Source organism: Aulonocara stuartgranti, assembly GCF_965226115.1.
Source record: "Aulonocara stuartgranti genome assembly, chromosome: 6".
Lineage (NCBI taxonomy): Eukaryota > Metazoa > Chordata > Actinopteri > Cichliformes > Cichlidae > Aulonocara > Aulonocara stuartgranti.
In genome coordinates, this window is record NC_138944.1 from 33,066,167 (window position 1) to 33,092,889 (window position 26,723).

Consider the following 26,723-nt stretch of genomic DNA (forward strand, 5'->3'; position numbering starts at 1 on the left):
TCCCAATTATAATAAAAATATCTATTAGAGATTGGGGTTTAGGCCTATTTTCTGAGTATGAAAAGATGCTGTTTATAACATTGATTATATTACATTAAATATAACTTTTATAAGACACTTAATAAGCGCTCTGCCACCTAAAAACATCCAAAAAATGTCTGACTTTGTTTCGTGCTGCTACGTTATTATTCCGAAAAGCAGCGAGGTTAAAGGTCACCACGAACACTTTAAACTCGGCGTGCTTGACTTTCTCAATCAGACCCACTAACTCTGCAGACCGGCGTAAGCGTCTGGACGTTACCGTGGCAACGAGCCTTCGTAGTAACAACTTCACAGGTAAGACTCGCCGAAGTATTTGTTAGTTCTTAGTTTAATATTTGGTTTATTAAAAGTCGTTTTTTGAGCTTCGGAGCTAACGCCCGCTGCTTTCTAGTTGTGTAAACGCTGAGCTTCACTGTAAGTCCGTTAAACTTGGGTAAGGACTACTAAAGTATGTGTTAACTTTTTATAACAAGTTTAGCAACTTGCTAGCTTATTTGAGGCTCGTCTCCTTATGCTTATTTAAAAGGATAAAATGTCATTTTCAACTGCACGATCTGACTAAGGCAGCGAAATATATACTGTAGCCAAGCGTCTCTTTGTTTGTGTTTGTTTGTGTTGGATGTACTTGCACTAGACAGTAATTTTACTCGATTTAAATTTGAGAGACTTCCTCAATTTTATTAGAAAGTCCGACTTTTTAAACGTATTGTAGTGTCGTCTCAATCATTCCCCTGCTATTGTGTGCAGCATTCTTTTTTATTTATTCAATGAAAAGCTTTGAATGAACATCTGTGTGAACGTGGAACTGGTTTAACTAGAAAGAAGTATAAGTAGTAGTACTTTAAAGCTATTCACTACCTTAAATTGTGTTTGCTGCTTACAATCGGCATACAATTTCATATGCAGTACATCTGTCTACAGTTTTAAAGCTTAGTTAAAAATGCAGGGTTTATATATTGTGCCAGTATAGTTTGTGATTCAGGCTAAATTTACCTATTTGTCCCTCTCCTCAGAAATTCCAGAGTAAGTCACACAAGAGCTGCTGATGGTATTCCCTGGAGATCAGCATGTTTGATGCCGCCTCACAGGAAAGATCCCGTGATGGATCGTCTCAGAGCCGTGGTAAAGATGTTGCTAGGCCTGGTCACAAGGCGAAGAAAAAGACTCACTCTCCTAAAGTGACTTTACCACCTCTGTGCCCGGAGCCGTTTCGTGTCTTATCAGCTTCTGCAGCCAAGCCCCTGTTCAGTTGTTCCTCTCTCCTCAAAAATGTCCACTCTGATGGACATTTGTCATTGGCAGACTTGCCTCATATTATTGCTAAAGTAGGACCTGGGATAGCCATAGGCAACAAAAAATGGAAAGAAGGACCTCAATTAATGGCTTCAACACTAGGGACAGAAATCCCTGTTAGAATTACTCAGTTGACAACAGAGAGGTACATAATAATACTTACAGATAATTAGACTTTGGCTTTTGTGATACTTTTCAATGCAGTATTTGTTGGGTGTAAGTGTAATTCCAGATAGCATTTATGTTAAAGATAGTTATAATTTATAGCATCAACAAATAAAATTGTTGTCACACTCCCTGTAAATGAGAGAAACTCCTAAATGAATTTCTTGTGTTTCATTTTTTCAGTATTCAGGAAAAAGGTGAATCAAAAACAGCCAAAACTTGCAAGTATAAAAAGATAGCAACCTTGAAACATGGGAGGGCTACCAAACCAAGTATATCTCCCCTCACTGGCGCAGAAGTTGTTCAAATTTTGGTTCAGAAAAGAGACCTGGGAGAATATGAGATTTATTACCTCAAAACAGTAGATGGGGATGCTTACAGGTAAAGATGAGAAAGATTATTTAACACTTGAGTTGAGTTTCATGGTTTGGTAAATCTTCCCTTGTCAAACCATAAATCCACTGACGCATGTCCTCTTTGTTTTTAGACCCTATGACCTGCGAGTTGTCCATCCCAGTGAAGCTGGTCCTGAGCACTATGTCTTCACCTCTAAAACTGTCCTGCATGTTACCCAGACGGGTATTGGTGGAACTGTCAGTCTGGCAGAGTGGTATAGACAGTATGTGCTGTGGACAGATTTGCAGAAAATTGCATTTTTCAGGGACTTTAGACTGCAGAAAGCTTTTTTCTGGTAATAAATGTTAATGTTATACCTTTTGCATAACTCAGTGTATAAACTATTTCCTTTTTTCTTTACATTTATTGTTTCCTTTGAATTGTATGTTTTTTTCCCCAGGTGGCATCAAAACACGCGCAAGAGAATTTTTCAGCGCCGGAGAAAGAATCTGGAGGACATGCTGCTCATAGCTGTACCTCAGTTCAGGAATGCCCTGCATCTATTAAAAGGGTGAGTTAAAGCCAGCAACAGTCTAAAGTTTTCAACTTTGAGACAGGTTCAGATTTTCAACAATAAAATATCTTTGACAGAGTAATTGAAGAACTAAAAGAGACACACTGGATGCCTCTGGATGTCTGTGAATGCCACACATTGACGGAATTCAAGAACATACTGATAAGCAAGAATCAGGAGTGTCTGCAGATATTGGAGAAGTTATCACAGTATCACACTCTCACCCTAAATATGGTACTACACCACAGTCAACTTTTATGGTTTCATCATAAGAGACAACAAAGCCTTTTTTTTAATCAAATGATCTCTAAAGACAATTTAATATCCTCAGGTGAAAGAAGACAGCTATAAGAAACACCAGGAGCTGCAGCTACACTTAAAACTTGCTAACGATCCAAAGAGCTTCCAACAACCCATACATTTGCTCATGGCTCATCAGCGCAAGCTGAAGAAAGAGTTGGCCCAGTCTGAAAGCACCTTGAAGAAATTGGGAAATTTTGCAGCTCTTGTGCATCAGATGATTGTGCAGAGTCTCGTGACAGTCATACTAGAAGATGCTATTTCATTTCTCGATCTTTTAAAGGTTGAAAATGAACTCTTATTAACTGTTTGTGGTTGGAAAAAATGTTGATTTTAGCTGTACAAGTCTTTATTTTTCTCTTTCACCCAGTATTTTTATTGTTTACTGTTCTCAAACAATAACCAGAAGAATTACTGATATAAACCTACAATAACTGTGGAGCACCACTGCTGCATGAAGTAATAGATGATGTGTTAGATGAAGTAAAATGACAATGAAGTTATATTTAATGAAATTAACTTTATGTATATTGTCATTCGTTAGAGCAAGGAACTGCCAAAGCGCTCTCTCTTCCACACCGAGCTGCGTTTCAGTGCTGATAATCAGCTGACGGTGGAGCCCCCAATACATCTGTTCAAAGAAGCAGTGAGCCAAGCACTTCTCACTGTAGGCGACTCTATTATTCAGGTAATTTACACGTTTCAGCAGATGCAAACACAGGAGCAGTTTCATTTCTGCAGGACAATCATCATGTACAGAGGGGAAATAATTATTGGATGCTCTGCTGAATTTGTAAGTTTGGTCACTTCCAAAGAAATGAACAGTTTCTAATTTTTATGGTTGTTTCATTTTAATGGAGAGAGACAGAATATTAATACAAAATCGAGACAAAAAACATTACAGAAAAGTTATAAATTGATTTGCATGTCACTGAATAAAATAAACATTCGATCCTCACTTAAAACGCAACTTAGTACTTGGTGAAGAAGAACAACGATAACACGTTTCTTCTACTTGGTCACCAGGAGGGCTTTTGGCCCTATCCTCATTTTAGAAACTCTTTAAATCCTCTAGGTTTTTAAACCTGCTTGGTAACTCAAATATTCAGCTCCTCCAACAGATTTTCTACAAAATTGGGTCTGGAGACTGGCAAGGCCCCTCCATCATCTTAATGTACTTTTTGCTAGCCACTTCAGTGTTGCCTTGGTGGTATGTTTTCGAGTCATTGTTATGTTGAAATGACCCATCTTCAGTGTTTTGACTGCAGAAAAGAGGTTCTCAATCAAGATCTTACATTGCATAGCCCAATCCGTTCTATGCAGTTGGATTTGTCATAACTAATGGACTGATTAGATTCAAGATGCAGACTCGGTGGAATTAAAGTGAGACAACAACAGAATGTGACAACAGAAGGATTTCCAGTTACTGATTCCTAAGCTCCGCAGAATATTTCTCCACAGGAATTCTGTCTCTCGCAGTAACTCACTCTGAAATTACGCAGAGAAGAACGAGCAGGTGAGCCAACTTCTCTGTTTCCAGTCTAATGATCAGGCGACAAATGAAGGCTGCTGATCAATACTGATCAGACGATTACCAACATGGGAATTAATCAACTCAGTTGCGCTGACCTGGAGGGCAGGCAGCAGGGGAGAATCTTGCCACTGAAACACAAGGTGTGGTTAGTCATTCACACAGACACACACATGCACTCACACACAGAGAAAGGAGAGATAGAAATTGCAGAGACGAGCAAGACGAAATGAATGAGCCAGCACAGGAGGACTGCAGGACCATGACAGGAATGTAAGTGGTGTGCTTTGATTGGTTGTAATCTTTGTGCCATGAGGGCTGCGTTTTAAGGCAGAAAATAGTTATTTAGCTCAATAACATACAGATTATTTTAACATTTATAGAATTTGTTTTTTTCTGGATTTTTTTGAGGTTGATATTCTGTCTCTCTCCATTAAAATAAAACTACCATAAAAATTACATACTGTTCATTTCTTTGTGAATAAGCAAACTTCAATGTCAGCAGGGGGTCAAATAATTGTTTCTCTCACTCTATGTTCTGTGAATAAGCCTGATTTAAATTTGGCCTTTGAGACTGTCTGCTTGTATTTACTTCACATCAAACAATTATGCATAGTATAATCACATCAGTGTTTTCTTTATGTTTAGTCAAGCAGCAGCCATGAGTTTGTCTCACATCAGCTTTCATTACTTGTAGAAATGTGATGACTGCGGGTTTTTCCTAGAGGTCAGCAAAGATGTGCTAATCTCTGCTCAGGATTTAGACCATGACTTCAGCTGTATTAACCCTTCTGTAAATACAGGTATGACCTTTTGTATTGGAGTGTTACGGCTCCTGTTTCCTTTATATGAGCTCCTTCTGATGTAAACCCTCAGTACTGATGTGAAAGTGTGCCTGGGCCTGGTCTAAATGTGTCACAGATTTTTTTTTTCTTTTTTTCATTCCCAGTGGACAAAAACACTGATGGGAACACTAGTCAGATTCTGAGAGACATGTCAGCTTGCTGGCAGACACTGCCTAAAGTTGCTTTTCCAGTGGTGCAAGGCAACATGGTGCATGGCTGCTACTCTCCTCTCTCCAAAAGCCAGCTAGAGTGGCACATCAGCATCAATGACATCACAAAAGAAGTTGAGAAGGAGCAGTCTGAGATCATGCAGGCAAGACTGTCACTTTCAAGTCCAGTAATAGCCGTATTAAATGCATTAATCAAACAATCAGATTTATACAGGTGTTTTGTTTTTCTCTGGACAGGAAGCCGAACTAGAGATCCAACAGCTGTATGAGAGCTACGCATGGATGGTACAGATCCATTTGTTTACTTGTCAGTGGAGTCGAGCCTCATTGGAATCCATGAGGGGTCGGCCTGCGTCAGTGTACGAGGAGAACATTAGGAAGGTGCGCAACTGGGCTGAAAGAATCAGTGCAGCTGACTCGTCATTTTCTTCCTCCAATCAGCTGTTCGTCATCCACTGCACCCACACAAAGGAAGCTCTAGGTATGTCTTTATCGAATGAAATGGAAATTGTATCTTGAGTATAGCTTGAAGATTCAAATACTTTCATATACAAGGACCTTTTGTTTGGTCAATTCAGCATAGCTTCAAGAAGGAGGAACTAATTGTTCAGTGACTTTTTAAAATCGTGAAGTGCTTTAATGTCCTGGCCCTTGGTAGATAAATTCATTACTTACACTTTGTTCTTCATAATAAATGCCCTCCTCATCTCTCCCTGTGTTTCTCCAGGGCAACGGCTGAGGTTCATCGAAGAGGAAGTGCAAGAGCAACTAGTTGAGCAGATAAGGAAGGAGTCAGAGAGCCTCATATCATATTTGGAGGGAGCTACTGCTGAACTCAAGACAGCACCTCAAGACTTGCGTGACTTCTCAAAATATGCTCTTAGGGTACAGAAACTTTTTAAAATTACTTATTTGCAAAAAAGTGTAGAATGTGATAAAATATAGGAAAAACAGATAGATAGTCTTTTAAGTGAGGAGGAAAAAAAGTCCTTGGTAAAGACTTTAGGCTACTTTTTTGTGGTGTACCCAAAGAAGGAGGGTGGTCAGAACATTGACATCCTCTGGAGGCACCGCTTGTCTTGTCTCTTGACTTCAGCTAAATTATTTACATCAAAGACTGCTTTGTAAGGGTAAATGTGTTCTGAATTTAGATTCCTTTATCCAGGTGATGCTTACTGCATTAAGATGTACATGCTGTTGTTTGAAGACACAGTAGTGAAGAACCCTAGTCTTCACTACTCGATCTATCTATCTATCTATCTATCTATCTATCTATCTATCTATCTATCTGTCTGTCTGTCTGTCTGTCTGTCTGTCTGTCTGTCTGTCTGTCTGTCTGTCTGTGTATGTATGTAGTTAAATTCTAAGCAATCTAAGCAAAATTATAAATCAAATTTTTTCCTTTGACAGGTGAGGGAATTTGTGAAGATCTTGCCTGACAAACAGAAACATTTGGAGTACATTCAGTCTCTTCAAAACACGATTTGCATGAACTATAGGAATATGACAGAGGCGGAGCTGACTGTGGAAGAAAAGGTCTGAAAGCAAATGCAAAGAAATGGCAAATACGCTATAAATAACCACATTATTAAGCGTATCATGGCTTTACATGGGATGTGAGTGTGCTCAGGTAACGCCTCGTGCTTCTGTTTGTGTTTTATATTTAGATGCTGAACTTGTGGAATTGCTTTATTCCCCTGTTGAAGGAAGCAGACGACCTTGTTTGCCGCCATCATCCTTCAATGGCTAAAGCAGTGGACATGATGTTCTCATTTCTGTTCTGTGACCTTAAAAATATCGTCTCTGACTCTACATCTGGACCCTTCCTTGATCCTTGCCAAAATGCCAAAGAGATGATGTCCAAACTGAACTACATGTGCATGCATGTAAACACTCTCAGTGCAAAGCTGGACCTGCTTAGTAGGAGCAGTCAACAGATGGGAGGTGAGATGATGCTGTATTTTGAATATTTGAAGGATTGAAAGGTTTGGTTTGGTGAAGATTAAACAAACAGGTGCTTACAAATAGCATGTTTATTCTCTCTATTCTGCTTCCTATTAGAACATACAATAGATCTCACCGTATTGACCACAGATGTTCAGAAGGTCATAGCCCGCAAAGACTTGTGGGAACTGATAGCAGTCTATACTACATGGCTGGAAGAATGGAAGCCAATGGTTTTTAGTGAGGTAACATGAAATCAACCCTTTTCTCTGTTAAACATATTCAGAGTCAAGAACCGCCTCTCATGTTAATGAGATGACATATTTATTTCTTTGTACAAAAAAATTGCAACGGGGTATGTCAATCACAGGTTACCCCATGATACAGTCATGTAAGGCTATGCTAAATGTACATAATGGTTAAAATCATTTTTGATGCTTCTGTACTGGTTAATCCACCAGTATGTGCAAGCCCATTAATCAAAATGATACTTTTACTGCTAAAATAGAATTAATGTTATATGTGAATTTTTTAATCTGCTGTTTTACAAAAAAACTGTAAAAAATAGTAAATCAAATTATTATTTTTGATCAAGACGCCAAATTACGCTTATTTGCTAGCATTCCTGAACAGAAGAATTAGTGGTTGAATTTTATGCTTGATTAATTTCTTAATTAATTAAAAAATTCCAGTGTGGTGCCACATTTCTAAAAGACATGTTTTTCTATTTTTATAATAGGTCATTAAATAAAGCATTGTACTTATATAAATTATATCTACTGATATTTAAACTGTATAGATGTATAAATAATGTTTTGTTATTCTAGCAAACCCTGAGGTATAAATATTGCCAACAGACAAATAACACATGCATTTTTCTGTCAGGTTGTGGTCTCTGAAGCCCAGGATAAAATTACAGAGTGGAAGGAGCAGGCTCAATCTTTAACAACCACCATACCTGCCAGTGATGCAGTGCTGCAGGAGATTTTAGGATCTCTGGAAAACATAAGCCATCAGCTTTTAGTCCTGGCCAAGCTACAGAGCCCCACACTGAAAGGAAAACACTGGAGAGCCATTTTAGAAGGTCAGAGAGTGTGCCTATGCTATAGCACTTCCATACTTCTAAAATCACAGTAAATGTAATAGAACTGAAATATATGTTCTCTTGTGCAGACCTGGGCCTAAAATATAAATCAGAGAAGAATGTGACTGTTGCTGATCTCATGTCTCAACAACTTGAAAGTCATCAGAATCTGATTGACAAGGTAGAACACGAGAGAGGTTTTAACTAGAGCAGCTTTGGCAGTTCTGCTAAAGGGAAATAACAGGCAAACAGTCTGCTGAAATAGTTGCTTTTGAAAACACGCAATACGAATCTGACATAAGACGCTGTGTTTTTATTTTGTCAGATTTGCAGATGTGCACAAAGGGAGTGTGACATGAAGCAAACTTTCCAAAAGCTTTGTCACAGATGGGAAGGCAAACTCTTTCAGTTGGATGTATTTGCTCCCCTTTGCGTGGAAACACGGTGCAAACACACTGGGAAGACCACAGAAGGCGCCCTTCTCAATGTGCTAACTGACAGGAAACACCCCAGTGATCCTAGATTTACTATAGGTGAGGCTCAAGTCACTGCAAGCATTATTTTTGAATTACCTTCTAGCTGCTCTGCTTGGAGGAAATGTGTATTTGGTATATTCAGCTTACATGTTGCTTACATTTGCTTTGTGTTTCCTCACACAGATCTGGGAGTACACTTTGCTGAGATTGAGACCAGTTTGATGATGCTGTCCACAATGTTAAAGTCCCCATACAGTGTTGAGTTCAGGCTGCCGCTGGAGGACTGGATTCAAACACTACAAGAACTTGGTAAAGCGGCAACTAATTTTATCTTTAAAAATTGAAAGACTAAGAGAGAATTTATCTTAATGTCCATAAAAAGTTCAAACAGACTTGTAAGAATTATTTTCCCTTCAAATATTTGTAGAGAAGCTGCTTGCTTTACTTGAAAGATATCAGCAAATGTGGGCCTTCTTAACCAACGTGCTTGGTGGGACATTTTTCCGTACTCAAAGAATGGACCTGGTAGGTTCTTGTGCCTTAAACTGTCATGAATGTGAAGTCAGTGTGTTTGATTAATGATGTTTTTTTTAATCTTTTTTTTAATCTTTTTTTATAGCTGAAGCATTTTCAACCAGTTGATGAGACATTCGAGGAAATGATGGCCTCTATATCAAACGAACCCCGTGTGTTAAACTTAGTTTCCACTGAAACAAATGACAGATTTCGTGGTGATAGCCTTTGCCAGGTTCTTCTTAATGGTTTGTCTGCAATGGAAGTCATTTCAAAACAAATGTCAGATCTTCTTGATGACCTCTGTGAAGAGTGTCCCAGATTCTGGTTTTTGAGTGAAGGGGAAGTGATGCAGATACTCTCTTTGGACCCAACACCTTTTGAATTTCAACCCTTTGTTCAAAAAAGCTTTAAAGGGGTTCATTTGCTTGAAGTTGACTGTGAAATACAAAGAGATGGTGATTCTATATCTGAGTGCCAAAGGCAGATGAAGGTGCTGGGTATTTTTGGCAGCTTCCAAGAACACGTTGCCTTTCAGTCTCCTTTAGAACCAAATGCAGACGCTTTGAAGTGGTTTTGTAACTTTGACAAAAAATTAAAGTTGACCATGGTACAGCTTCTGACACAGTGTGCTGTTGTGAGAAAACAGCTCGAACCATCCAGTCAAAATTTAGCAAGTGACACAAATGCTAGAGACAACCAGCTCCCCAGTGCGGTAGCTGTGCTGGGCCTGCTTTCTGAATATCCTCTTGAGTGCCTTCTGGTGGTGGAGAAGGCAATGTGGTGCAGTGTTGCTCTACAAGCTTTCCAAGAATCGAGCTCAGTGAAGTTCAGCACCATAAAGGCACATATCGCCGCAAAGCTGAAAGACCTTAGCCATTATATAAGAGACGGAGTCACAGGATCTAAAACTGGAACTCAAGTTTCCAAGTACACAATGATGTGTCTGCGAGCTTTACTGCAGCTTACAATGAATCATGCAGAGCAACTACATCGACTCATGGATGTTCCGTGTGCGCGGGAGTCATCTTTTGAATGGCTGAGTTGTATGAAATATTATATTAACTCAGAGGATTATAATGATCCAGCATGTTTTGTGGATATTTTGGGCCATCAAGTCCAGTACAGCTTTGAATACTCTGGCCCAGGAGAGTGGGAGATGGTGCATACACCTTGCACAGACCGGGCAATACTAGGGATTCTTATTGCTCTGACAACCTACAGATGTTGTTCTGTGGGTGGCCCTTCCATGTCTGGAAAGAAAAATACTGTGATCCAGTTAGGAAAAGCGCTGGGGCGACAGGTTGTCCTAAAACAGTGTTATCCAAGCATGATGCCTCGTGTTATTCAGCGGATGTTGGTTGGGGCGCTTCAGGCAGGGGCATGGCTTGTGTTGAACTCTGTGGACTTGCTAACACACAGTGATCTGTCGATACTAGGACAGCATCTAGTTGACATACACCAGTCCTTCAACATGTTAAGAAGAGATAAAAAGGAGAGGCTAAATTGTGAGACAGAGATGAAAATTTCAGATGGAGTCGCGGGATTCACAAATGCTGCTGAGTCAGAATATCACATGACACTTGCAGGAAAACACATTTCTGCCAGTCTCAGCTATGGATGTGTTGCCATCTCATCAAAAGAAAATATATCTAGAGTTCCTGAAAGTCTGCGATTTGCTACAAGATCTGTCGCATTAACACGTCCAGATTACAGAATAATTGCAGAAGTAATGCTAACTTCCATTGGTTTTTCAGACGCCATGTCGTTAAGTCAACGTCTGGTGTCCCTCATTAGCCTGGCTCAAGAGTCCCATTGTCTACCTGATCTTTTCTCTGACAATGACAGCTGCTTTCTTGTTATCCTGCAAAAGATCATCTCAGCTTCTGAAAGACATTTGCAGCAGGTTGTAAGGGATCGAGAAAATTCAAAGTCCAAAGATTCACTCGACACTGATCTTATGTCGTCACAAAATGAGCCTATCAAACCTTTTGAGGAGGACGGAAGGAAAACTGAAAAGCCTCCAAAGTCACACCGTTGTTATTTGATGGTTGTACAAAGTTTAATGGAAGAGGAAGCGATTGTCAGAGCCATTCTTTCTGTACTGCTGCCCGAGAAGAAGGCCACCTCACAGTTCTACATGCTTTTCAAAGACGTTTTTCCTATAGCATGCCAGTTTCCGCTTGTCCAACAATTTATTGAAGAAGCTGAAAAGAACCAACTTGAAGATGCACTTAGAGAAGAAATACAACAAAAACACTTCTGTTGTGACACAGACATCATTTGCAATGCTCTTACACTCTACCAGACCATGAAATTGTCTCAGGCAGTTTTGCTTATAGGGCCCCCCGGGAGCGGAAAGAGCACCTGTTACACTGCTCTGACTGGAGCACTGAATAGCCTGGCTACTAAGACAGTGGAGTTGGTTTTTGACAAGGACAATACGATTGATGCAGGCTCTCCCCAGGCAGATCAAAAGATATCTCTTTCAAACTGGAGCTTTGTTGAAACTTTAGTCTTATTTCCTAACGCTATGTCCCATGATGAGATATTTGGCTGCTTGTGTGAAAAGAGAGGATGGATAGATGGAGCTCTGGCAAAGGTGCTGCGAGATGCAGGAAGGCGTGAGCATGCAAGCTTTAAACTCTGTAACAATGAGAAGAAAACTGGTGAGACAGTAGTAGTGAAGTGGCTGGTAATGGATGGGGAGCCTGTGGGGCAGCCCGGCTGGTTAGATTACCTAACCACACTGTGCAGTTCTCAGGATGCCTTTCTGGGTCTGTCGTCAGGTGAGACATTGTTGTCTCAGTCAAAACTAAAGCTGCTTATGGAAGTCACTGACCTATGCAATGCAAGCCCCTCTGCAGTGACCCGCTGCAGCCTTGTTTATGTCACGGGAGATGATCTGTGGAAGTCTGTGTGGAAGAGTGAAATAGATGCTCTCTCCTTTAAATACAAACTAGATCACAGAATTGTGAAAATGTGGAATCACTTGGCTGAAGATCTTTTCTCTAGCACCCTTCATTTGCTTGGGCAAAGGAGTTTAACCTCTGCAATCCACACTGAAAGAAAATCTTGCAAAGCCCCCACACACGGACTGCAAGAAGTCATGTCATTTGTCAGGATCCTGCATGCCCTCCTACAACATTTTGGAAAGGAAGTAGAAAAACCTGAGTCAGTGGCACATATCGACACAACAGGTAAAATAACTTGTAACAAATGTAAAACCCCGTAAGCATGGCATAATTATGTTACCCTTACAAAAACGTCATGTCCTTCCCCTCTACCAGATATGCCTCCAGCAGCCACAGGTGCCCAAAGTAAGCAGGAGCAGCTCAGCAGAAACATTTTTCTCCTGGCTTATATCTGGGGATTTGGTGGTCGCCTTCATTCTCTGTAAGATTTTTTTTTATTAAACTTTTTTACTTGGTCACACATTATATATTTACACATACTGAGTTCTACTACCGCCTGTCGATATTTCTCTCTGTAACCAGTGTTCTTCATATATTTCTGTTTTTATTTAGCCACTGGCCACAGTTTGATTTATTAGCCCGCCAAGTGCTCCTAACTTGCAGATACAAAATTGTGGTCCCTGATGAAGTCAGTGTGTATGAACACTTCTTTAGTATCGACACTAAGATGTGCCCCACGAATACGCTGTCGACAGGCTCTGTCATTCCAATGGTTTGTACTTAACATTGCACCTACTATACTTAGAATACATACAGTATTTGTCGCTGCTTCTGAATATTAACAGGTGTCTCAAATGTTTTTCATAGTACAGGAAATACACATATCTCCTGAACCTCATGTTGGAGGCAAAGCAGCCAGTTTTGGTTTCTGGAGAGCCTGGCTCTGGAAAAACCACACTGTGCCAAACTGTGCTGACTTTTGACAAGCCACACATTAACCTACCAGCCAGTCCACTTCTGAGCTCCAGAGACTTGCACACTATACTGAAAAGCATCAGATGCCAGAAGAACTGTAAAGAGACTACTGGCTTCATGGCAAACCAGCCACGCTTGTTTTTGTTTGTTGATGATTTACATGAAGCCCCCTGTGGTGAGTAACAAAATTTATAACAGAATTTATGTGATTCAGTTTGAACCAGATTTAGTACAGTGTGAATCTTTATGTTGTCATTATGCCTGTCATTTTTGTTCATAGACGTCTTTGGAACGTCTGCAATGGCTCTAGAGACACTAAGACAGAGTATTTCAAAAGGAGAGATTCTAACATTTGACACCTACAGCTCCGAGTTGTTACAGTCGGGAACTATCAGCTACCTGGCTGCATGCTGTATATCCGGATTGGATCATTCCCACAGCGGTGTTATATCCCCACGGCTCTCACGCCTGTTTTCTATCTTTGTGCTTGATGGCGTATCCCCAGACATTTTAATGTCTATCTATTCTCCCTGGCTAAAAATCTGGCTCAGTGAAATGCCACTTAATAGGCACATTGGTGAGGATATGTCATCTTCCATCGTCACTGCTACTAATGAGCTGTATCATGCAGTAAGTGACAGATTTCAGCCCTCTGTGCAGAGGCCTCATTTCATATTTTCCCATCATGATCTTCAGAAGGTGTTTCAGGGGATGTACCTATGGAGGTCTGTAATCTCAAACAAGGAGAACAAGGAGGTTTCACAACCAGGCTTTCCTCCAGCATCGGTTCTCAACATAGTACAGGTGTGGATGCACGAGTGCATGCGTACTTTCAGTGACAGGTTGTGCTCAGAGGATGATAGGAAAACTGTTGTGTCACTCATAGCCAAGACAGCAGCAACACACTATGGAATGAAACTGGCTAATGAAATCAATGGGGACAGTCAGCCAGCAGGTGAAAATACAGACCCTGTAGATCTGCCTAAAGATCTAAACCAGCAAAGCCAATTGCACAGCGCATTAACTAAGCCTGAAAACATCTTTCAGCAACCACAGATTCTTCAGTATTTGGAAGACACGATGGCACAACTTGCATTTGGTCCTGATCTCTCTGAGGCCCTGAAGTCGATAAAACAATATTTTAAATTTAGCCCTTCTTATCAGGAGCAAGACCTTGATACGCTAGTGCAAAAGCTGTGTGTACTTACGGACGGAAAAGAAGAAGGTGAAGGACCTGACTGCAGCATCACAACCAAATACATTTTACACAGACAGAGGGTGAGTCAGTTGTTACACATTATCAGGGCTTTGCTGCTACCTCGAGGTCATGGAGTGCTGATTGGCTCAGATAGGGGCACAGGCCGCAAAACCACTGTCTGTTTAGCTGCCCACCTTACAGGCTATGAGTTATTGGAGATACATGCTGGTAATCAAAATAATCTTCATGAAATCCTGAAAGAAGCTGGGAATAAGACTAGGTCGGATGGAATCAGTGTCATCATACTGGTCCATGAGGAAATCAGCCAGTCTGTCAGAGAAGAATTACTGGTATTGATGGCTCACGGTGCCTGTCCGGCACTCTTCACCGACGAAGAGCTGAGGGACCTTGTTTCCAGAATGACTGCAGCAAAATACTCACGAAGATATCTTATGGACAACTGGATGTTTGAGAAGTAAGAGGAAAAAGTAGCTGATCTAATGCTCATCATGTTGAGAGATAGATTATCACCACATAACTCTCCCAAAACAGACCTAAATACGTTTGGTATAGTCAGTGTCAATTTAAACGTACTTAAATACAGTATGTAAAGTGATGGTATATGTTTATGTAACATTCAGTTATACTGTAGATTTGGAAAAAACATTTTTAAGAAGGGATATATTGGAAAAAATATTTTGCAGTCAGTTTTAAAGCCAATGTGTGAAAACATTTAAACCAGATGTACTGTTTTTCTTTTTTAACAAAGGCGTTTGAGTCAAGTCCACAGAAATATCCACATATTCCTGCTAATGCCATACAGCATGTCAGAAAGCACTGACATACCTTCCAAAAATGAAGCACAAAGCTGGGTTGTAAGTATTTTTATTGAAACCTATGCATTTATTTCATACCAAAAAAACAACTCAAATACTAAACTACTTTTGAAAGTCTGCAGTGTGGCCAAAAGAGCTAACAACTTTACAAATTGGCTCAGGGTTTATTCCTAATTTAATTTGCACATTATTTGTTGTACAGGGACAAATGGCCAAGGCCCTCAGGCACAGCTGTTGTGTTGAGGTGTACCAGCCGTGGTCTAACCAGTCTTTGGTGGAAGTTGCTGTTCAGTGCCTCAAAACAAGCCCTTGTGAGACACAACATCAGGATTAATCTAAACCCCTTGTTTTTTGTTTTTCTCTCGACTGTAGCGAGACATTACCTTTGTCCTTTTCTTTTTATTAAGTGGTTCGAGGAAGCTCAGAGGCCAGCCTGTCTGTGGCTATGGCAGGGATCCATCGGTCTGCATTCCAGTATGCTTCTGTCCTTCTAAGAAATCAGCCTTTCAGTCCTCAGACTTATATGGAATTCATTGCCCACTTTGGTTACCTCTGCAGCCTCCTGCACAAGCAGTGCCAGGACAAAGCCAACAGGTACCTCTGAGACCAGGAGGTTTCCCTCTTTTCCTTCCTTTATCTCCATTGTTTGATATCCTGCTGCACATATAACAACACATTTGTGAAAATATTTCTGTGAGCACCTTTTTTCCTGTTAAAGCCAAATTATAGTTGGTACAAAAAGCACAACTTTATAGCACAACTGTACCACAGACTACATCCTCTACAAAATGTCACACAGCTACATTAATCACAGTAACCAAAACCAGCAGGCTAACATCCTATTATGTTTTAAACAGAAATGACCATGTTTGTCCACAATAATATTTATATATATATATATATATATATATATTTTTTTTTTTAGAATCGCTGCTGCTGTGTCTCGTTTGGATGCAGTGAACAACATATCCATGCAGCGTAAAGAGCACTTAATAAGTGTGCAGAAGATGGTTTCTGAAACAGACCAGGTAAAGTGGAGAACTTTAGCATGTACTGTTTTAGTTGTTGGTCTGCCTGTCTACTACACAAGGTTATTCACATTGAAAAGTTATTTAAAAGATATGTGTGTTCATCACACTTCAAATGCTTATGTAGAACATACTACACATCAGGGAAAAATGTAGTTTTAAAGAACACGTTATGCTAAAGTAGCCTCAGCTAATATTTCAGTTTAAATAAGCAGCATTCGGTTTATAGCACGTCTGCAGCAAAAAATGATTTGTTTAACTACATACACGCCACGCTTCCATCCTCTCTGTCCTGTAGCGTGAGAAAGAGCTCCTTCAAGCAGTAGAAGATCATAAGAAACTGTTTGAGGAAGCCTGTGAGAAGTGCGCTGCAGAGGACCAGCAACTGTGTTACCTGGAAGAGCAGATTAATCAGGCTCAAAAACAGGTCAACTTGTTTTCTTTTTGTTACAATAAGTAGCTCTAAATCCTTGAAATAACTGAAAGCATTTCTTCGCCCATTATAAAATACCTTTTTATTCATTCGAGGTAGTTTGACAGAAAAAACTGGGAACATTTAATAGTACTGTTACACAAAAATGAGCTTTAGGTTCACATGTAATTTTTTCCCCCAGATAAAACCTGCATTCTTGTCAGGCCTTCAGATTCTTAAGTGTTTGGATCCATCGGATGTGGAGGAGGTGCGCCACTACAGAGACCCACCTGTGGGAGTTGTGCAAGTCATGGATGCTATTTGTTTGCTGTTTAGTCATCCACCGGGTTGGGAAAGTGCTAAACAACTTCTTTCCCAAGCAGACTTTTTCCAGGTGGGAAAAAAATGTCTTGCAGCAAATTTGTTACAGATTTCATTGATTGCAGTGGTCAGTGAATTAAATAGCATGTCATAAGTAGGGTAAAGATAAATCTGAAGTTGTGCCATCATTTATCAGTTTGTGTAGTTATGTTCCAGTTTCTTTGTCAATGTAGCTTTGAGGCTTTAAACTTACTGTCTTACTAACGTCTCCTTGTGCAGGAACTGGAATATTTTGACCGCTACAACCTGACAAATGAACAGCTGCAACAGCTTGGGCAGATAGTTCACAGTCCCCAGTTTGTGCCTGAGGCTGTGCGAGAGGTCAGTAAGGCCTGCGAATCCCTCTGTCGATGGGTCCAGGCTGTGTATGAGTACTGCTGTGTTCAGCAGCGAGTGTTCCTAAAGCAGCAGTTGGAGGTTCAGGCTGCAGAGACGAGAAGTCGGTTGAATCGAGCCGAGCAGCGCAAGCAGGAGGTATACAGCTCACTGGAGGCCACTGAGCTTCATCTGCAGTGTGTTCAAAATGACCTAATGGAACAACTGATGCTGCTACACAAAGCTGAAAGTGCAGAGCAAGAAGCTTCTGCATGTGCTGGGCAGAGTGAGACATATGGCAAAGTTTGGAGGGCTGTTGCTCAGGTAATTCGCAAACATTGTGCATCACTTTTAACATATCACATTTAACATACTTACTTTTGAATGTTTCTTTATTGAAAATTATTTTTTCTCTGTTTTCTGCCCAGGATACAGAGGTACGTAATCAAAACGTGCCAGGAGACGCCCTCCTCTTGGCTGCAACCGTCTCGTATTTAGGCCCTTTTGGACCTGATACACGCACAGAACTGCTGCGCAAGTGGCAGACTCTGTGCCAGACAGGAAGCATCGACATAAACCCCAACGACCCCAGAACCTCTCTGTTTACACAGTTAGACACTGTACCTGGTTCCTTATCTCCTGGTTTTCCCATCCCTGTAACTGAGAGATTGCAGTTGCCTTTGGGTCAGGCATTAGGGATGAATGAGTGGCAAACTGAAGACACTCTCTCTGCCAGGCTGATGGTTAAGCTGTTGCTGTGTGGATACAGAAGTACCTACATCCAGCATTGGCCTCTACTAGTAGACAGCCAGCAACATCTGGAGATGAATTTTCCAAATAGTCTCATCCCAGGTATGTGCCTACATTTTCAAAATGATTAATTACACATGTAGCATTTACTTGGACCAACCACAACATGAAACCATTAAAACCAACTATTATTTTGTAGGTTCCCCTTTGTCAGTTAAAACAGGACTGATTCATGTAGGCATGAACACCACAAAACCTCTGAAGTTGTGCTGTGCTATTATCCGTTAGCTTCTTTGCAGAAGACCATTAGATTGTGTAACGTGTGAGATATGACCTCCATGAATTGTACTTGCTGTTCTAACAAATCCCACAGATGTTTGATCAGATTGGATGAGTCAAGACCTTGAACACTTTTGGGACATTCATCAAAGTTGAAGTTGTTGAAGTGTTGCATTTTGTATGTGTACGCTGAAAGAGGCAATAGGAAAGACTGTCGCCATGAAAGGGTGTACATGGTGTAAACAGTGTTTATGTAGGTAGAATGTGCAAAAGTAGTATCTGCATGAATGCAATATCAGCTCTTCCAGCACTGCACAGAGAAGGCAGAGACTCTACTGGCCTGCTACCTTCTTTTATTTCAATATGCTGCCATCTCATCCCCAGATGGTAAATGGTATTCATCAGACCAGCCCTTCTGCTCATGTTCTATTGTTTAGTTCCAACAATCATGTTTAGTGTAGATGCTTGTCTACAAGGATCAACATGGATACATTGATATGAAATAGCAAACAGGAAGTTGTGTGTAGAGTGAACATCCCACAAGACTTGCTTTTCTGGAGACTTTTATCTAGCCATCACAGTTTGTTTGTTACAATGTAACACATGCATGTTTTTATACTTCTGACACATCAGTTTTAAGAATTGACTGTTTACTTTCTGCCTAATATGCACCCTTCATAGGTGACACAAGATAAGCAAAGTTAGTCACTTCACCTGTTAGTGGTTTGATTGCTGTGGCTGATTTTTTTTATCCACTGCATGCTTGTTACCCTTTTTATTTCTATACAAAGACCGTTTTTATGATTTTTAAATCACACAACTCCATGTAAGACTGAATTGTATTGGACCAGTGTATGATAAATATCTACTCAACAGGAAAGAACACAAAACTTGAGGAAGAAATAGATTTTGGGATGGTAATTTGTGGAGATGACGTGGAACTGGTGCACAAGCTGGACCAGGCTGCTGAGAGAGGTGACATAAGAAAAATACAAGTAAAGGTTGATAGTCTGTTTTTTTTCACAATAATAATCATTTTTAATCTTTTGTTTTGTAGGTTTGAGAGTACTGGTTACTCATGTGGAGCGTGCAATCCCCAATCTTCAGTTCCTGGCCAAGTTGTCACGTCCTGCTGGATGTTACTTTCCAGGATTAAATCAACCTATTCAGATGGTCCATCCTGAGTTTTGCCTCTTCCTCAGCACATGTCTGCCGATTAGACTACTTAACAGTGGTTAGTTTGATTAGTGGCGACAATTTAACTTTACACCAGATTTCATTCCTGATTTTATTTGTAGAGCAAGTAAAATAAATGACATTTGTCTTGGTTAACACCAAATGTTAATGTAGAGACTAGGTAAACTAGATCCTCTTCTGGAAATTCTCTGGAAAACGTTTAGTTAGTAGTTGTCTTGTTCTTGTGCTGTAGGGATCCATCCATCTATCTTGGCTCGGGTACGTGTGGTTGACCTTTCTCTGAGCTCAGAAGACATCCCAGAGCTGATGCTGACACAGCTGCTGCAGGCTGAGTGTAAAGAGCTGCTGATTCAACACTTGCAATTCCAGAATTACAAACAGGAGCTGCGGGAGAAACTGGCCACAGAGGAGGTGACTAGACCAGCCTTTTGCATCATACTGATGTCAAGTGACTTACCTTGTGTTAAACAAAACAGCACTGAATGTAAAGTAGTTTAAAACCCAATCCATCATGGTCATATAAGGAGCTTGCTTATGCTGTAGTTCTTCTGAAAATTGGGCATTTTATATCATGTCATGTTCATGTTATAAGCTGAAGACATTCATGCAGAATATTTTGACCTGACTTTTATTGTCCATTTTATCAATGGTATTGTACTTTGTACCAGTTGTGTCCTGAATTTTTTAGGGTTGGTTGTATTTTTTTTCAGTCAAACTGCAGTGTCAGCTTTAAGTCTTACCTAAAAGTTTTATGTTAAATTTTAATAGTTATTTCTGATTCTCATCTTAGGACGCTCTAATGGGTTACATCCTGCAGTCTAACACTGTCCTGCTGCAAGACCCGGATTTTCTTCCCCGTGTAAAAGTTTGTCAAGAAGTGACGAAGAAGCTGCAGGATGAGATGAAGCAGCTGAGGGAGCAGCTGGAGCACCATGAGTCCCTGCTGGCAGTGCCTCGCCACTTCGTGAGGCTGGGTGCCGCTCTCTACCAGACCCTGCAGGCTGTGTCCAGTCTTTCCCCTGCCTATTATTTCTCCCTACATGGCTTCATGACTGTGATGCAAGAAGCTTTCACTGGGGAGGACAGGATAATAGGGAAAGTTCCAGGGAGCATAATACAAGAGTTGATAAACACGATGGTAGTCAAAGTGCTGGTACAATACAGGCCTTGTCTTTTCAAGACCCATGCTGCTGTTCTGAAGCTGCTTGTGTCTTTAGCCCTGCTCCAGCACAACCAGCTGTGCTCTGAGGGTGAGAGGTTGGCCTTCCTCATAGGCCTTGGAGACACACAGCATCCTGGGACTGATTCACCATCCTCCATCGCTGATCTTCCCAGCTGGATTTCCCCACTTATCCACTCAGAGCTACTTCGCTTGGAAAAGATTCCTTCATTCAGAGGCCTAATTGCCTCACTCTGTGCTTCCCCGAAGCAATGGCAGGAGTACCTTCACTTTCCTTCCTCTACAGTGTTAGGGCCCGTTCCCTGTCGTTCTCACTGCCATCTCTCTTTGCTGCAGCGGGCTCTCCTCTGGAAGACCATGATCCCCGACTGTCTGGAGGGACTAGCAGATGCCATAAATGCCTGTCAACTCTGCCTGCCTCAAAAGAAAACAGAGACTGAAGCCCCTCTCGTTGGGAACCCAGAGGCATGCTCACTATATTTGGTCAAACATAAGGAGCCCATCATTCTTACATTGCCCAATCCAAATAGAGATATGCAGATAAGCATTGAGCCTCTTTGTTTAATAAACCAGTTGGCCAAATGTGTACCAGGAAAAAAAGAGGTGACAGCACAGTTTTTTCTGCCATTATAGAGTTACTCCTGTAATACAGTGCTTGATGCATTTCTTCCTATGCTTTAGATTCAGGTGAAAGTCCTTTCCTTTTGGGCTCTCTGTGACAGAAATCTCTTCCTTTCAATGCTGGACAAAGCTGCTAATGATGGCCACTGGTTGGTGTTTAACAACAGTCATCTGTTCGAACAACTGGATGATGACGTAGTGGCTAAACTCAGTCATTTAATCTCCTCAGTCAAAGGTAGGGGGTAAATCAAAATCAGTTTAAATGTATTTATAGAACTTGTCCAGTCTTTATGTTTGTGGATTCTTCCGCCTACTTATGTGCCTCATCCTATTAAACAGAGAAGCCTTGTCTGATTCACCCCAGCTTCCGATTGTGGTTTATAACTCAAGAAAACACATCACACCTCATACCAGGTAGATCTATTATGTTGCTGCTTTTTCAAATATTTATTTCCATCTGTTCTATTTTACTCTAAATGTGACCCTAATTTATGAAATGAAGATCTTGTTGTACTGAAGCATACTTTTGTCATGACAGCGAACAACTGTTAAAAGTAGCATCACTGTTGGTCCATTCAGCTTGAAGATTAACATGTAACTCTGTACTTTAGTACACTTCCAACCTTTTACAGTGTAAGGAGAGCTATTTTTCACAGGTATATGTGAAAGATTCCTAAAGTGAAGCTTTTGCACAGACCATGTCATGGTTTGTTTTTAGTGACAGAGTGCTTTATGTAGGTCAGCAGTGGGGCACTTACACATTTTGTTTCTCCTATGCTCGTGTGAGTAATATTGGCTGGCGTGCTGGAAATGTGTGTTATAAATGTGCTTTCAGAAAAACAGCTACTCCAGTTTTGCTCTTGTTGTAATAATCATAATGATTGAAATGACTGTCTTTATTTTTAAACAGCGTCAGTGCGAATGTGTGCTCTGCATCTGGTCTGTGACTCTTCCTGGGATCTGAAGGAGGAGCTGAGCTGTTCTTTGCGACAGGTGGCATCCATCAGTCAGCCACAGTTGGGTATCATGGCTGACAACAAGTCACTCCTCCGCTGCGCTATCTTTCACTCTGTCTTGGTGCAGCGACAGACCTACAAGTATTTAGGCCAGGGAAGAATCTATCACTGGTAAGGAAGTAAATATGCATTGTATAAATTGTTTATGATGAAGAGGTAGAGGTTGTTGTATGATGTTTAAAGATTTATAATCTAAATAAATGTATACATTTTCTTCTTGTTTTTTTGAAGGAGTCAGGAGGACCTTCATGCTTTAGTGGATGCATATATTCATGTTGCCCATCTGTGCCATGACAAGACTAAGGTTTTGCAATATTTAGCAGGTGAAGCAATATGAAAATATAAAACACCCTAATTCAGTTACTGTTCGATTAATTAACTTTTGCTTTCCATTCGTAGTCAGTCTAGTGTATGGTGGCCATGTGACAGACTCTGCAGATTTGGAGGTGTTGGAGGACATTGCCAAGACCTGCTTCACTACAGCTTCACGTCACTTGAACAGCGGACCGCACATCCTTTCGAAACTTGTCAGAAGTTCTGGTCACTCTGGTAACTGGACATTTTTCTACCAATTTAACTAACATTCACTGTTGACGAGAAATGGTTCAATTTTTTCTTTAAAGCTCTCAGAACACTGGTGCATCAATACTGCACCAAAATGAGACTGAATTCCAGACTTAGAGCTGGTGTGTGTGTGTGTGTTTTTGTGTGTTTGTGTACGTGTGTGTGTGTGAGAATGCTTTTCTGTTGGCTGCTCTCTGTAAAATAGATTTGGGATGTTTTATGCCCTCAGATTTGTCTGGACAGCTGCAGGTCGTGGAGCAGGGTCTTTGGGAATCAGCAAACATCAGCGAGCCCGTGGTGCTGGGCTTTAATGCTGACATAACGACTGAGATAATCAAGATCACCAGCTACAACATGACCATGTTACTGCGGACCTCGCAAACTCCCCTTCGATCAGTAAGGCGTTTTAGCACCAAAGAAAAGCAGCTTGCTACGCTGCCAGCGTTCAGTGATGCCAGAGTCAGACTGGAGGGTCTGAAGCGCTACCTCACAAGCAAGAATGAAAGTGCAGGAGCTCTTCCTCGTGGTCCTGTGCGTGACTTCCTCCAAGCTGAGTGGGATGATCTCATTGACTCGGTATCCTTGCTCCTCTCACAGCTGCAGCAGCCTGTTCAGTATTCGCTGACCTTCGCGTCCCTCCTCAAGCTCACTGACTTGTCTGGCTTGGAGAGGAGGGCAGAGTTGCTCAGTGCATATCTGTGGCACCATGATGCTTCAGATCCACCTGGTGCTTATCGACTATCTGCTTTTAAAAACGCCAGAGGCCTGCTGGTGGCAATGATGAGAGAGGCTGCTCAAGTATATCGTAAATATATCACTGATATAATTCTACAGTTCCAGGTAAAGCATTCAAATTAAAAATTATAGTAAACACTTATTTCCTTACCACTAAACATGTTAGTAAGGATAATAAGCTCTGATGTTCTTGTCCACACAGGTTCTGTCTTACAGCACATACCCCATCTCACTTCCTCTGGATTCTGTGTATTTGTGTGGCCTGGAACTTAAAGGGGCATCATGGGATACACAACTGCAAGTCCTACAGGACACTGTCTCTCCTCAGTCTTGCTCAGTACCACTTCTTTGTGTTAAAGCTCAAGTCAGGAGCACAAACAGTTCCCATGATACAGCCCCCTGCAAAAGTTCATATTTAATGGATAACAGGAATGTTCACTGTGCAGCCGTCGTTTCCTTAACTACCCCTCAGGTACCAATCTACCACTGCCCACTCTATCTGGACGAAGGGTTGGAGAGTGGAAGCTCAGGACTGGCTGATGTTAACATTATCACAAAAGTCCCCCTTCATACCAATCTAGATCCTCTTCTGTGTAGTTTGAGAAGGGTGAGACTAGTGAGTAGACTCTGACTGTACTCAGCTGCCTTATCTGCTGTGATTGTTAAATGAAATGATGCAAAGATTGTAGTATACAGTATGTCATGAGGACTGATGCTCCTGTGATTTTATGTGAACCTTCAAATAAATTTATAAATCCACTTTCATGTCTCGTCATTCTTGTTCTGAAAAAAAGAAAGAATTTAACAAACTTCTATAAAGTGATTATTTCAGCTCCACACTGTCTTCTCTTCTTTTGGATGACATTCCCTAAAATAGTTGAATGTACTTTTCTGAATAAAATGTGACTCAATCTGTAGATGGCAGACGCACAAAAGTACACACAGTAGCCGTAAGCATAAAGATGTTTATGCCAGAATATTTATATGTATGCAACATGTAAAATGTTTCAGGTTTGGTTACCGATTACTAAGCAAATCCTTTCTTTTACTTTCTCTCTTTAGGTAACATGGACAGGCACCACTATGAAACATTTGAGAAATTTGTCAATAATACTTTTCTGCTACACCTTGACAATGGGAGGGCGTGAGTATTTCTGTTCTGTATGTGTTGCTCATATACTGGGCAGAGGTGCTGGTCAGACTGTAACTTTGACATAGCTGACTCTGGATCTGTCCTCTTTTGCAGATTTGGGCGTCACTCCAAAGATGAGCCTTCGATCTTAACTCCCTTAAAACAGTGCTGCAGGTACAAACCAGACCATCACATACATGTAGTGAATTACTTATACATCAGGTAAATATTCAGTTCAGTTTTATCTATATAGCACCAAATCACGCCAGCATTCACCTCATGGTGCTTTATATTGCAAGGATAAAGACTCTACAGTAATAGATTTACAATCAAGACGACCCTTTATGAGCAAGCATTGGCAACAGTAGGGAGGAAAAACTCCCCTTTAACAGGAAGAAACCTCCAGCAGAACCAGGCTCAGGGATGGGCAGCCAGCTGTCGTGGATGGTTGGGGTTGAATGGAGGGAGACAGAACAAAGTTCCTTGGCTTAGTTCAGAAAGTGTGAGAGAACAATCACATTGTACCTTAACCATCAGATGCTGTTCCTCTTTCTCTTTCTTCATCCTATTCTCTTACCCTGTCATTTGGCAATTTTGAAACATCCCAAAGTAACTTCCTTTTTCCATTTATCTTCTTTTTTAAAAACTTTGCTGTCTCTCCAGAATCCGTCGCTCCACTTGGCTACGCCTGCGTCTCCTGACTTTGCCTCAGTATCGATTAAGCGATGTTATGAGAGCGTCACTTTCTCGTGATCCCCTTCACAAGGTGGCCCCACTTCTGGCAGAGCCCCACCTTACGGCTTTAGATCGACGTTTGAAAACTGTCCTAGGAACTGTAAGTCGCTGTCAAAAAGAGCAGAAAAGAAATGACAACGGTGAAGACGTCTTCTATGAGGACACGGCCTCTCTGAAAGACGTGGCCGCTCCCTCTGGTTAGAGCAGTCTCACTTACCTGTCACATTATATCTGTTTATTTCATACTTCTGCAACATGATGCAGGAGTTCAGAGTTATAAAATATCATTTATAGGAGCTATATAATTTTAAAACTCACTTTGATTAGTAACTGTCAGACACATGATGATAAATCATTAACACAAGGTAATGCAGTAGTATTGTCATAAATAGGATAACATTTTTCGGGGGCTAGCTAGTCAGTTCCCTGCAATATTATGTGTCCTTCTGCTCTGTGGGCCTGCCTGGTACTGGCTCTTTTTGTATGTGTGTTTTCAACACTTTTGGTACAAAACACCTAATGAAAAGACTTCCGTGTATTTGGTTTAGTGCAGCTATAGCATTAAGTACACCAAACAGTGACTCTGAGTGAATCTGAGCTTTAATTCAAGTTTTCGTCTACATTTAATGTTTTTTCTGTTTTTCTGTTTCTTAACTTGGTTTGTGTTAATAAAATGATTGCTAATAATTCCACTTGAAACTGTTTCAGCTTTATATAAAGAACTCACATGCACTGGCTGAAGATTCAGTGATGATTTAGTTTAGTTTTTTGAAAGGGAACTAACACTTTTCCTGGAAAAGTTCCGCTTATCAGATTGCATCCAAATGCAGACAAAATACACAACAGAAGAATGTTACAGTCATTTCACGAAGTAAAAAGTCACGTGGGGCTGTGAAGAGTAGAGGGGAGCGACCGGAAAACATAGCAGACGTAAACAGCAAACAGAAACCAGGACAGAATAATTGGAAAGAAGAGAAGAAACTTAAAACAAAGTCTAAAGTGGAATACTTTTTTCTCTCTCAAGATTCAAGATTCTTTATTTGTCACGTGCATGGTTATACAGGCAGTGAAATGTGACCTGATACGCTCCTCGACTGTGCAAAGAAAAAAAAGAGAGACAGACAGAACTTTATATACAGTGAATAAGTATATACAAGGAGGACATTATATGCGGCAAGTGG

General features: G+C 40.8%; 2 protein-coding genes across 5 annotated transcripts in view; both read left to right on the forward strand.

Annotated features, from left to right (window-relative positions):
* fam20cl (family with sequence similarity 20 member C, like) overlaps positions 1-25,744 on the forward strand; it is a gene marked incomplete at its 3' end in the record, with an annotated part of 36,535 nt that extends 10,791 nt beyond the window's left edge. The window contains exons 9-11 of the mRNA XM_082537045.1: positions 24,738-24,819; positions 24,922-24,981; positions 25,471-25,744. Coding sequence (XP_082393171.1) covers positions 24,738-24,819; positions 24,922-24,981; positions 25,471-25,744 — 416 coding nt within the window. The remainder of the gene's footprint in view (positions 1-24,737; positions 24,820-24,921; positions 24,982-25,470) is intronic.
* dnhd1 (dynein heavy chain domain 1) lies at positions 272-24,699 on the forward strand. 4 transcript variants are annotated; one of them, XM_082537041.1, is made up of 44 exons: positions 272-336; positions 1,056-1,480; positions 1,684-1,881; positions 1,988-2,191; positions 2,297-2,407; positions 2,488-2,644; positions 2,742-2,993; positions 3,255-3,398; positions 4,939-5,044; positions 5,191-5,399; positions 5,494-5,737; positions 5,984-6,141; positions 6,667-6,792; positions 6,924-7,200; positions 7,318-7,445; positions 8,086-8,284; positions 8,374-8,465; positions 8,610-8,817; positions 8,944-9,069; positions 9,188-9,285; positions 9,380-12,473; positions 12,564-12,669; positions 12,801-12,960; positions 13,056-13,338; positions 13,444-14,836; positions 15,131-15,236; positions 15,400-15,508; positions 15,605-15,791; positions 16,123-16,225; positions 16,524-16,652; positions 16,840-17,031; positions 17,238-17,657; positions 17,762-18,185; positions 19,239-19,337; positions 19,420-19,596; positions 19,792-19,970; positions 20,350-21,342; positions 21,421-21,595; positions 21,700-21,774; positions 22,271-22,487; positions 22,608-22,699; positions 22,776-22,925; positions 23,170-23,780; positions 23,878-24,699. In XM_082537041.1, the coding sequence occupies exons 2-44, from the start codon at positions 1,110-1,112 to the stop codon at positions 24,304-24,306; spliced, it is 13,311 nt and encodes a 4,436-aa protein (XP_082393167.1). In that variant the 5' UTR covers positions 272-336; positions 1,056-1,109; the 3' UTR covers positions 24,307-24,699. The 4 variants fall into 4 exon arrangements, with proteins under 4 accessions (XP_082393167.1, XP_082393169.1, XP_082393170.1 ...); XM_082537043.1 differs by having other exon boundaries at positions 3,255-3,377; XM_082537042.1 differs by lacking the exon at positions 272-336 and adding an exon at positions 438-475.
* Positions 25,745-26,723: the final 979 nt, after the last annotated feature.

Excerpts from the sequence above, each read along its gene's own strand:
- dnhd1 (XM_082537041.1), top strand. The coding sequence starts at position 1,110 with ATGTTTGATGCCGCCTCACAGGAAAGATCCCGTGATGGATCGTCTCAG. Across the intron at positions 12,474-12,563 it reads GGCACATATCGACACAACAG|ATATGCCTCCAGCAGCCACA; the intron begins GTAAAATAACTT and ends CCCCTCTACCAG. Across the intron at positions 15,237-15,399 it reads ATGAAGCACAAAGCTGGGTT|GGACAAATGGCCAAGGCCCT; the intron begins GTAAGTATTTTT and ends TTTGTTGTACAG.